General features: G+C 42.1%; 1 protein-coding gene across 2 annotated transcripts; it reads left to right on the top strand.

Annotated features, from left to right (window-relative positions):
- Window positions 1–5,045: 5,045 nt before the first annotated feature.
- Window positions 5,046–11,623, top strand: pcbd1 (pterin-4 alpha-carbinolamine dehydratase/dimerization cofactor of hepatocyte nuclear factor 1 alpha). 2 transcript variants are annotated; one of them, XM_030770533.1, is made up of 4 exons: window positions 5,046–5,190; window positions 6,933–7,064; window positions 8,164–8,244; window positions 11,100–11,623. In XM_030770533.1, exons 1-4 carry the CDS (start codon window positions 5,188–5,190, stop codon window positions 11,190–11,192), a joined length of 309 nt encoding a protein of 102 aa, XP_030626393.1. In that variant the 5' UTR covers window positions 5,046–5,187; the 3' UTR covers window positions 11,193–11,623. The 2 variants fall into 2 exon arrangements, with proteins under 2 accessions (XP_030626393.1, XP_030626394.1); XM_030770534.1 differs by lacking the exon at window positions 5,046–5,190 and having other exon boundaries at window positions 6,961–7,064; window positions 8,165–8,244.
- The last annotated feature ends 587 nt before the right edge of the window (window positions 11,624–12,210 follow it).

Genomic DNA, 12,210 nt, shown 5'->3' with positions numbered 1-12,210 from the left:
GCTACTGTTGCTGGTTTTAGGAGATTTCTTGATTTCTGTGTCCATATCCCTGGTGATGAATGTAGCTGACGCTAGCAGATATGGCCTTTGGCAGGATATGGCTTTTGGATCGGAGTTTAGGCCCGATCCAAACTCCGTGATATCCTGTCTGGAAAAAGTTTGAAATATTGTATTCTGTTTCTCTGCTTTGACTCTGGGCTCTTCAGCCGCTGAGCCTGTGTGGCTGTAACCTGACTCACAGGTAAAACTGCTCAAGATCAGGTGAGTAAACACACCTCAGCTCTTTCTTTCTCTAGACGAACATTCCACATGATCTGTTGTTATTGTTACAGCCCTGTATATCCCACCTGTTGCTAACGCTAACCTAGCACTCGGCTACATGCTAACGGCAATAAACAAACAACAGAGAGCCTATTGTTTCTTCATTATTGCTGGAGATTTTAACCGAGCCGATCTGAAGACTGTGCTTCCAAAATCCGACTAACATGTTAAGTGTGCAACTAGAGGGGAAAACACGCTGGACTTCGTCTACTCTAATGTCACCAAAGGATACAGAGCCTCACCCCTCTCACATCTTGGACAATCTGATCACCTGTCACTACTCCTAACCCCAGCCTACAGTGCCATCATTAAGAAAGAGAAATCCACCTCCAGAACTGTTAAAACCTGGCCGGAAGGAGAGTCTCTACAACTACAGGACTGCTTCCAACGCACCAACTGGGACCTGTTTTCTGATCAAGATGTAGACGTATACACCTCAACAGTTCCCTTCTACATTGGGACCTGTGTGGAGAATGTCACCATCAACAAACGCATCCGTGTTTTCCCAAACAGGAAACCATGGATGACAAAGGAGGTCCAGAACCTTTTGAAGGACTGCCAGATCTGGTGACAGAGAACAGTGCAGTGCTGCCAGACGCCACCTGAAGAAAGACGTCGAATGTGCTAAGGCCGCATACAAGAAAAGGATCGAGAAACACGTCACCAGCAGGGATCCAACACGTGTGTGGCAGGGCATTCAGCACATTACCAATTACAGGAGCCACATAGACCCACATACAGACACCAGTGCCTCGCTGGCAGAGGAACTCAACGGCTTCTTTGCCCTCTTCAAGGCAAAAGGGTTAGACAATGTAGCCACACCCCCACCAGCTACCACCAATCATGTACATACCATACAGACACAGGAGGTAAGGCGAATTCTCAGCACTGTGAATGTTAAGTAGGCTGCAGGGTCTGATGAGATTCCAGGAAGAGTTCTTAGAGACTGCGCCCAGCAGCCTGTGGAGGTGTTTACTGGCATCTTCAACCCGTCCCTGTACCAGGCTACAGTACCCGCCTGTCTGAAATCAGCCACAATCATACCAGTGCCCAAACAGACCAACATCAGAGGTCTGAATGACTACAGACCAGTGGCACTCACACCCATCATAGCAAAGTGCTTAAGACTGGTTTTAAAGCACATCAAATCCACCCCCCCCCCCACCCTGGAGCAGCACCAGTACGCCTACAGACCAATTAGATCCACAGAGGATGCCATTGTCACAGCTCTCCACACGGCACTGACCCACCTTGAACAGAAGGGGGCGTATGTGAGGGTGCTTTTTATAGACTACAGCTCTGCATTCAACACTATTGTCCCCATCAGGTTGGTCACCAAACTTCTTGAGCTGGGTCTCAGTAACTCACTGTGCATGTGGATCAAGGACTTTCTATCCAATCGGCCACAGACAGTCAGACTCGGCCCCGCCTCTCTCAGAGCCTGACCCTCAGCACTGGTGCACCACAAGTCCCCTCCTCTACTCCCTTTATACATATGACTGCGTCCTCACACCCCCCTCAAACACCATCATTACATTTGCAGACGACACAACAGTGGTGGGATCAATCTCAAACAGGGACGAGACAGCCTACAGAGATGAAGTCTGAATACTGGCAGGATGGTGTACGAAAACAATCTGTCGCTGAACATCAATAAAAACTAAAGAACTCAACATTGACTTCAGGAGACACCCTGAGGACCTCTCTCCTCTAAACATCAAAGTAGAAGAAATGGAGAGGCTTCCCAGTTTCAAGTTTCTAGGAACCCACATCACAGAGGACTTCACATGGACAGTCAACTCCACTGCTCTGGTCAAGAAGGCTCAACAGTGGCTCTACTTTTTAAGGACACTTTGGAAAACCAGCTGCTCATGTCCCTCTACCACTGCTCTGTTGAGAGTGTACTGAGGTACTATATTACAGCATGGTATGCCAGCTGTACAGCAGCAGACAGGAGAGCTCACCAAAGAGTCATAAACACAGCCCAGAAAATAATAAGACTCCCCCTGCCCTCGCTGGAGGACACTGTCAGATCACGCTGCCTCCACAGAGCTGGCAACATTCTGAAGGACACAACTCATAATCTCTTCTCTCTGGAGGGTGCTACAGGGCCTTAAAGACTGAAACTTCCAGATTCAGAAACAGCTTTTACCCCAGAGCCATCACTGAACTGAACTCCATAAAACCCTGACCCCCTACCTCCACCCCCCCCCATCATCATCATCATCATCATCATCATCATAACACTCCACACAGGATTAACACTGGAATAGTATTTCCATACAATGACTGAATGTGCGATAACATCTGTAAAACATCTGTATAGAACGTGCCATAATGTTTAAAAGGTGCAACAACTGGAATAGTATTTCCATACAATGACAGGATGTGCAATAACATCTGTAAATTATCTGTATATAATGTGCAATAATGCTTTATAAGTTGCAATAATATTTTGGGTACAATGCAGTAATATTGGTATAGTGGTTCATTTTGGCACAGGGCAATAATGTTTTACAAGGTGCAATAGTCTTTGGTACAATGAACAACAGTAGCTTTTAATATGCCGCCTCCTGTTGTCTTCTGTTTTATTTTATTTTATTCTATTTATTTACCCAATTTTTTGTGTGTTTGTGTGTGTGTGTGTGTGTGTGTGTGTGTCAAATGTTAAATGTACCGTCTCGGGGGCTGCACAGCAATTTCGTTGTGCAACAACGTGCAATGACAATAAAGACACTCTATTCTATTCTGTTCTGTTCTATTCTATTCTATTCTGTTCTGTTCTGTTCTGTTCTGTTCTGTTCTGTTCTATTCTGTTCTGTTCTGTTCTATTCTGTTCTGTTCTGTTCTGTTCTGTTCTGTTCTGTTCTGTCACACACTGGATTTGTTCATATCGTTCTTTTATGAAGGTTTTCCTTAACACTTTTCTCTTCACAGGTCTTTTCTTTTTACAACAGAGAGTTTGTTTAAAAGCACAGGAACAGACAGCTACACTCCAGCCGGCTGACAAAGTCATGCCTCCAACCTGTCCTTTTCCACAGGGCTGTTGACCCAAACACTCACCTGGATCAGAGGTCCTCTCACATTGTCCCAAACACTCACCTGGTTCAGAGATCCTCTCACATTGTCCCAAACACTCACCTGGTTCAGAGATCCTCTCACATTGTCCAGCCGTCAGAAGAAGAAGAAGCACAAGCTCTCTGGTGACCCACACATCCATGGTTAACTCTGAAAAGTGTTTACCTGCCTCTGACATTTATGAGAGAAAACGATATAAAACAGTGCAAAGAGCACAGCGTGTTAACCTTTAGTGTTTCAGAGCGCAGTCCACCGGAGAGCGACGTGATAAGATCGATGGAGATAAAATGTGACACTATTTGACACATGTTTACGGCCTGTGGCAGGTGAGTCGCTCAAGGGCTCTCTCTAATGGACAAACATTTATGTAAGTATTTAAGTATGTAAGACTTTTGAAATATGAAATCAAACTTTTGGACTCTGAAAATTGTTGCCATGTCTTGTTCTGATCCTTGTCTATTAGAGTTGCCATTAGTGGGCGCTGTTTGAGTTTTGAACAGAACTGAGGGAAGAAGCCTGGATCACGGGTAATAGAGGGATGTACAGGAAAAGTTTTGTTGTTGTTGTTGTTTTGTTTGTTTGTTTCTGACTGTCCATGTTAATTTTGCAAAGTAATATTTTTTATACCAATACCAGTGTAAGTCCTTACATTAGTCAGAACATCTGTGGCTTTTTAAAATTGGATATCGAACTTTACAAACATGAAGTTGCAAAAATTTAGTACAAACTTTTTGAAAACTTGATGTAATTTGGAAAAAGCAATTCTTAAAACTGTAGTGAAACTGTGGGAAATAGGTTGTCATAAGAGGGATTCGTACACAGCAGACCTCGATAACAAAGTTCAACGGCTTGAGATCAGAATGCAAAACAAGGAAATGTTCAAAAACCTAAATATCAGATCTCATCAGAGTTAATAGGCTATTGCCTGGACAAGCCAAACAAGCAATGTCAAACCAATTGTGGGGGTGGGTTAGTATGGCTAACACAAAGGGAATTGGGGAGGGGGTTGATATGTCAGTTATAATGTTTTTCATTGTCTGTTCACTGGGCCGTCTCAGGTTAATCATGGCTGGTTGTTTGGTCGTTTCCTGTCCTGTTTGCTTGAACTGGTCTGGATCTTAAATGTCCTCATAACACGCTTGACCGCTCAAAGTTCACCAGGGGAGGGGGGGGGTGAATGGGTGAGGGAGGAGGGGGAATAGGGAGTCAGTATCCTGTGTTCTGCAGGTCTGGGTATCGCTTAACACCCCCACCCCCCAGCACTGTCCCAACCCCCCCGCATTCTCTCAGATCTTTCCTTTGTCCGATGTAACATGTCTGTGTGTCTCTGCAAGGCTCCTCTCTGCAAATCAAACCACATACACACTCTGGTCACTGTACGATTCCCAATGATTAAAAATATGAGGACACATGTTAACGGAGCAAATTCAAACGCTGGTTAAAATATCCTCAAGGGGAAACAATTGCTCGGCGAGATGAAGCAGATTTTGTCTTTTTTCTGATTTTACCTGTAATCCAAAAAACCGTGTGCTCCTTTTCCAAACTGTGTGCTGACGAGTTAGAATGAAAAGGAGTGAGATGGAGTGGTAGTTTTGCAGGAGGTAACAGATGGATGGACCAGTAGTGGTTCAGGACTGCTGTGTTTTTCAGCCTGTCAGGCTGTTTATTTTTTCTCAGGCTTCTGTGAGGGCAGCTCTAGGAGCCTGGTCCTCGGGATGATTTGCAGCTGTGTGCGTGTGGTTCAGCTCAGTGGAGCACTGATTGGGACTGAGGGCAGAACACCCTGATATGGTAAGAGCTTTTCCTCTGCCGCTTCTCTGCACTGTGTGAGCACACTTTAACAGTGTTCATTAGAGATGATCAGTACTAACGCATGCGTCTCACACACACACACACACACTGACACAAGCCTCTTACTTGATTCACCTGTTGCTATTTTTCCTGCACAGAGTCAGATAGAGTGAAAACATCGTTACCAAACTGCAGCATGGACACCCTCCATAATAAACTGGCTCTTATAATCAAGTCATAGTTTTCAGGTGCACATACATGACAGTGTATGCTTGTCTTTTTGCCTGTGTATGGATGGACTCTTGTGCATTTATGTAATTTAATTGAAGCTGTCTGAAACCTGAATCTGCTCAGTGAGGCATGTCTTTAGGAGTGGATCACATTGGTTCCTGTCAGTGCGGTGGTTTTCAGGCTCTGACGGGAAGAGCCACCCTGGACCTGGGGCTCATTGTTTTCTCTGGGCTTTGTCTGAAAGACCAGCTGCGTTAGCAGGCACGCAGCAGATTAGCCTGTTGCTATGATACCTGTTGATGTCAGACCTGGTTATCAGCAGTGAAGGCTAAGCTGTGACATCTGTTTGCTTTGGCTCTGTGGGGCAACAACACATTAGTTCATCCAGCGGCGAAACAGCACAAACAATCTGTATTCGCGATGCATTAATGATGTTTTTTTTTCTCTATACCACGTCATATTTGGAAATTTGTATATTTATCATGTTTTACTTCTTATTGTTTGTCTATCACATTATCCTTTGTAAAATGGATAAGTGATTTAGTTTTCAGGACAGATTTGTTCACACAGATGTCTGATGTCTCTGTGAGAAAACCATCGTGTGAGTCTCATGTGATTTGGGGGAGGGGGGTCGGGGGGATGGGGGTGTTAGACAGGCTTGGCACAGACCAGGGGGGCTGCGGTGGAGTGGTGGTGTTTAGAGGGGTTTTACTGATGTGACCAGCAGAGCTAACAGGCAAGAATGCAAGTCATCATTGTTTCCAGATGGACTACACTGCAGCCAATCACATCTCTTCATTCTGAAACGTCCCCCTTCATGGCTCAGGGTTTAAAACGCTCCACAGAACTGATCTCTGCCAGTGCCACGGGTCTCGGTCAGAATCATCATTCGCTTAAAGTCCTGGTCCTCTCGTCCAAAACTGTTTTTTCAAACCGTCTCCAGGAATAATATGATAAAAGAAGGAGTCCCAGCAGTAACTACTGTAACCACCAAAGCAAACATGACATCATAACAGCTGTCGCTGTCTCACTGACGGATTACACATCTCTCTCTGTCTTTGTTGTGGGATTATTTACAGACAGAATGATTTGGGATAATGAATGAGTCAACCCATGTCTAAACTTTGTTTCATAATTCCGTGGTAGTGTGCTGTACAAAATGAGGCACTGTTAGAAAACGCAGTGTCCCTGATTGTGCCCAGACATGCACTCTGCCAGGCATTAGAGCAATGGAGCTGTTTAAACCAAATGTTCACACACACAAATATTCACATAACTGTGGAACAGACTTGTCTCAGGGTGTGAGACCAAAATCAAATTTCATCAAAGGCAAACTCTACCGTGTCACTTCACATAACGTCTCCATTTATGGGAGTGAAGTCTAAATGAAGCGCTCTTCTTTCTCCTAAACCCCCCCCCGCCCGCTCTCTGGTAATGAGCCCAGATAACGGTGCATAGACTGTCCTCTGATGACGAGGGGCCTGATGTGGTTTTCTCCTCTCTCTGACCAGGCTGCTAAGATTCAGAGTCTGACGATGGAGGAGAGGGAGCATCTGCTCCCCATTCTGAGGAATGCTCAGTGGGTGGAGGCGGTGGGGAGAGACGCCATCTATAAAGAATTCATCTTCAAAGACTTCAACCAGGTACAGCGCTCAGAAACCCTCACTCTCACACAGGAGTCTGGTTTTACACGTATGTATGTTCACAGTGTAAATGGACAGGCGTGTGTGTTTGTAAACACAGTGTAAATGGACAGGCATGTGTGTTTGTACACACAGTGTAAATGGACAGGCATGTGTGTTCAGAAACAGTGTAAATGGACAGGCATGTGTGTTCAGAAACACAGTGTAAATGGACAGGCATGTATGTTCAGAAACAAGTTCAAGTTCAAGTTTATTTAGAGCCCAATATCACTGTTTACAGTCTCAAAGGGCTTTACAGGCCACAACAGTCAAATCAAAATATGACGGCACCCCCTGACTTAATCCTCATGGCGGGCAAGAAAAAACTCCCCAAAAACCCAAGAAACACAGTGTAAATGGACAGGCATGTGTGTTCAGAAACACAGTGTAAATGGACAGTTATGTGTGTTCAGAAACACAGTGTAAATGGACAGTTATGTGTGTTCAGAAACACAGTGTAAATGGACAGTTATGTGTGTTTGTAAACACAGTGTAAATGGACAGTTATGTGTGTTCAGAAACACAGTGTAAATGGACAGGCGTGTGTGTTCAGAAACACAGTGTAAATGGATAGTTATGTGTGTTCAGAAACACAGTGTAAATGGACAGGCGTGTGTGTTCAGAAACACAGTGTAAATGGACAGTTATGTGTGTTCAGAAACACAGTGTAAATGGACAGTTATGTGTGTTCAGAAACACAGTGTAAATGGACAGTTATGTGTGTTTGTAAACACAGTGTAAATGGACAGTTATGTGTGTTCAGAAACACAGTGTAAATGGACAGTTATGTGTGTTCAGAAACAAAGTGTAAATGGACAGTCGTGTGTGTTTGGTAACACAGTGTAAATGGACAGTTATGTGTGTTCAGAAACACAGTGTAAATGGACAGTCGTGTGTGTTCAGAAACACAGTGTAAATGGACAGTCGTGTGTGTTCAGAAACACAGTGTAAATGGACAGTCGTGTGTGTTTGGAAACACAGTGTAAACAGACAGTAGCGTGTGTTTGGAAACATAGTGATGCTGGAGGTTTTTAGCGTAATTTTCTTTAATGGTCTCCAGGCCTTTGGCTTCATGTCCAGAGTGGCCCTGCAGGCGGAGAAAATGGATCATCACCCCGAGTGGTTTAACGTCTACAACAAGGTACTGTGATAATAGTCAAGGTACTGTGATAATAGTCAAGGTACTGTGATAATAGTCAAGGTACTGTGATAATAGACAAGGTACTGTGATAATAGTTAAGGTACTGTGATAATAGTCAAGGTACTGTGATAATAGTCAAGGTACTGTGTGAATAGTCAAGGTACTGTGATAATAGACAAGGTACTGTGATAATAGTTAAGGTACTGTGATAATAGTCAAGGTACTGTGTGAATAGTCAAGGTACTGTGATAATAGACAAGGTACTGTGATAATAGTTAAGGTACTGTGATAATAGTTAAGGTACTGTGATAATAGCCAAGTTACTGTGATAATAGTTAAGGTACTGTGATAATAGTCAAGGTACTGTGATAATAGTCAAGTTACTGTGATAATAGTTAAGGTACTGTGATAATAGTCAAGTTACTGTGATAATAGTTAAGGTACTGTGATAATAGTCAAGGTACTGTGATAATAGTTAAGGTACTGTGATAATAGTCAAGGTACTGTGATAATAGTTAAGGTACTGTGATAATAGTCAAGTTACTGTGATAATAGTTAAGGTACTGTGATAATAGTCACGGTACTGTGTGAATAGACAAGTTACTGTGATAATAGTTAAGGTACTGTGATAATAGTTAAGGTACTGTGATAATAGTCAAGTTACTGTGATAATAGTTAAGGTACTGTGATAATAGTCAAGGTACTGTGATAATAGTCAAGGTACTGTGATAATAGTTAAGGTACTGTGATAATAGTTAAGGTACTGTGATAATAGTCAAGGTACTGTGATAATAGTTAAGGTACTGTGATAATAGTCAAGGTACTGTGATAATAGTCAAGGTACTGTGATAATAGACAAGGTACTGTGATAATAGTCAAGGTACTGTGATAATAGTCAAGGTACTGTGATAATAGACAAGGTACTGTGATAATAGTTAAGGTACTGTGATAATAGTCAAGGTACTGTGATAATAGTCAAGGTACTGTGATAATAGTTAAGGTACTGTGATAATAGTCAAGGTACTGTGATAATAGACAAGGTACTGTGATAATAGTTAAGGTACTGTGATAATAGTCAAGGTACTGTGTGAATAGTCAAGGTACTGTGATAATAGACAAGGTACTGTGATAATAGTTAAGGTACTGTGATAATAGTTAAGGTACTGTGATAATAGTCAAGTTACTGTGATAATAGTTAAGGTACTGTGATAATAGTCAAGGTACTGTGATAATAGTCAAGTTACTGTGATAATAGTTAAGTTACTGTGATAATAGTTAAGGTACTGTGATAATAGTCAAGTTACTGTGATAATAGTTAAGGTACTGTGATAATAGTCAAGGTACTGTGATAATAGTTAAGGTACTGTGATAATAGTCAAGGTACTGTGATAATAGTTAAGGTACTGTGATAATAGTCAAGTTACTGTGATAATAGTTAAGGTACTGTGATAATAGTCACGGTACTGTGTGAATAGACAAGTTACTGTGATAATAGTTAAGGTACTGTGATAATAGTTAAGGTACTGTGATAATAGTTAAGGTACTGTGATAATAGTCAAGGTACTGTGATAATAGTCAAGGTACTGTGATAATAGTTAAGGTACTGTGATAATAGTCAAGTTACTGTGATAATAGTTAAGGTACTGTGATAATAGTCAAGGTACTGTGATAATAGTCAAGGTACTGTGATAATAGTTAAGGTACTGTGATAATAGTCAAGTTACTGTGATAATAGTTAAGGTACTGTGATAATAGTTAAGGTACTGTGATAATAGTCAAGTTACTGTGATAATAGTTAAGGTACTGTGATAATAGTCAAGGTACTGTGTGAATAGACAAGTTACTGTGATAATAGTTAAGGTACTGTGATAATAGTCAAGGTACTGTAATAATAGTTAAGGTACTGTGATAATAGTCAAGGTACTGTGATAATAGTTAAGGTACTGTGATAATAGTTAAGGTACTGTGTGAATAGACAAGTTACTGTGATAATAGTTAAGGTACTGTGATAATAGTTAAGGTACTGTGATAATAGTCAAGGTACTGTGATAATAGTTAAGGTACTGTGATAATAGTTAAGGTACTGTGATAATAGTCAAGGTACTGTAATAATAGTTAAGGTACTGTGATAATAGTCAAGGTACTGTGATAATAGTTAAGGTACTGTGTGAAAAGACAAGGTACTGTGATAATAGTTAAGGTACTGTGATAATAGTTAAGGTACTGTGATAATAGTCAAGGTACTGTGATAATAGTTAAGGTACTGTGTGAAAAGACAAGGTACTGTGATAATAGTTAAGGTACTGTGATAATAGTCAAGGTACTGTGTGAATAGACAAGGTACTGTGTGAATAGACAAGGTACTGTGATAATAGTTAAGGTACTGTGTGAATAGACAAGGTACTGTGATAATAGTTAAGGTACTGTGTGAATAGACAAGTTACTGTGATAATAGTTAAGGTACTGTGATAATAGTTAAGGTACTGTGATAATAGTTAAGGTACTGTGTGAATAGTTAAGGTACTATGTTAATATACATGGTACTGTGTGAATAGACAAGGTACTGTGTGAATAGACTTGCCCATTAAACTAACTCTAACTCTAGAATATGAGAGTTAATGCTAAGACACAGGTGAAAGAAAAGTCTCATTCTTAAACAAAACGCCCATGTAGATATGTTTGGCATGATCACATTTGGGGGAAAAACATTTTAAAAAATCCACAGGGAAAAAATGTAACTAATTATGATTATACATTGCATTCAGTCATGAACCTTACCCTAAATGTGTTCTCTGTTTTAGTTTCACTAGTGAACCCAAACCTTCAGTGTGCTGAACTCTGTCTCTCTCTGTCAGGTCCAGATCACCCTGAGCACACATGACTGCGGAGGTCTCTCCCAGCGTGACATCACTCTGGCCACATTTATCGATCAGGCCTCTGTATTCTGACCAGCCAATCAGCTGACTCTGCCCCTGCACACTGGCATCGGAAACCCCAACCAGTGTGAACTGCCAGTACAGCACTGAGGACTTGTTCTCTCAGCCAGTGCTGGCTCCAGCAGACACAGAAATCATTCCTACTATAGCAGTTCCTTATCTGATCAACACAAGCCCCACGGTGTCAGCCTCTCACTGACCCAGAGTCAGCCTCTCACTGTTATTCCAGTCTGTTCTCTCCTCCATAACGCAGGACATACTAGAGTTGAGTCTTAAACTCTCTCAGCCAGAGAGCAGCTGGGAAGCCGTGTGTGTGTGTGTGTGTGTGTGTGTGAGTGAGACTGCCATAGAGTGTATTCTGAGTTAACAGACCAGCATTGTGATATTGTTACATGAGTCTCACTGGCTTATTAATAAAACTTACGATGATAATCAAACTCTCACAGAGTGGTTGTGAAACTGTGTGTGTAGCTGCTGGTGGATGAAGTTGTTAGGCGTGACCTCCCAACGAGGAAACAAATCAAAACTTAATCAGTTAAATGTGAGAAGACGTCTGAGGATCCTCCACAACATGTTCTCAAAATGTCTACATGTGTTACATACCATTTTCCCCACTGTCTCCTCCTTCATTACCCCAGTTCCCTAAAGAAACAATGTCTTTCTTATTTGCTTTGGACGATGGCGTGTCAAACTGAGTTCGGTCAGTTGCCTTGTGTTCTCTCATCGAGCGGTCGGAGACCGTTATGCGTTGGTGTGAAAATGTTTTGTCTCTGCGTGTACGTTTCTCTTTGAATGGAGTGATGACTAGCCTGCTGGAATGTGATCTCCGTCTTCAGGCGGATTGCGGGTCATTCCATGTCAAATGTCGGTTTTCCCCAGAATAACCACGGTGCAGCACCCGAGAGAAAAAGAGGAAACCACACTCAAAAACATCACGTAGACCAAGGGCACAAGGACCTCACGCCATCTGTCCAGAACTTCTGCTTCTCACACCATGAATTTCAGAGTTGCATGTAACAGAAGGAAGAGC

This window comes from Chanos chanos, chromosome 4 (genome assembly GCF_902362185.1).
Source record: "Chanos chanos chromosome 4, fChaCha1.1, whole genome shotgun sequence".
NCBI classification, from domain to species: Eukaryota; Metazoa; Chordata; class Actinopteri; order Gonorynchiformes; family Chanidae; genus Chanos; species Chanos chanos.
Note: the sequence above shows the minus strand (reverse complement) of the source record. Positions and strands in the feature narration are given on the sequence as shown.

Coding starts and splice junctions, on each gene's coding strand:
- pcbd1 (XM_030770533.1), top strand. Junction 7,065..8,163: donor TCTTCAAAGACTTCAACCAG/GTACAGCGCTCA, acceptor AATGGTCTCCAG/GCCTTTGGCTTCATGTCCAG. Junction 8,245..11,099: donor GGTTTAACGTCTACAACAAG/GTACTGTGATAA, acceptor TCTCTCTGTCAG/GTCCAGATCACCCTGAGCAC.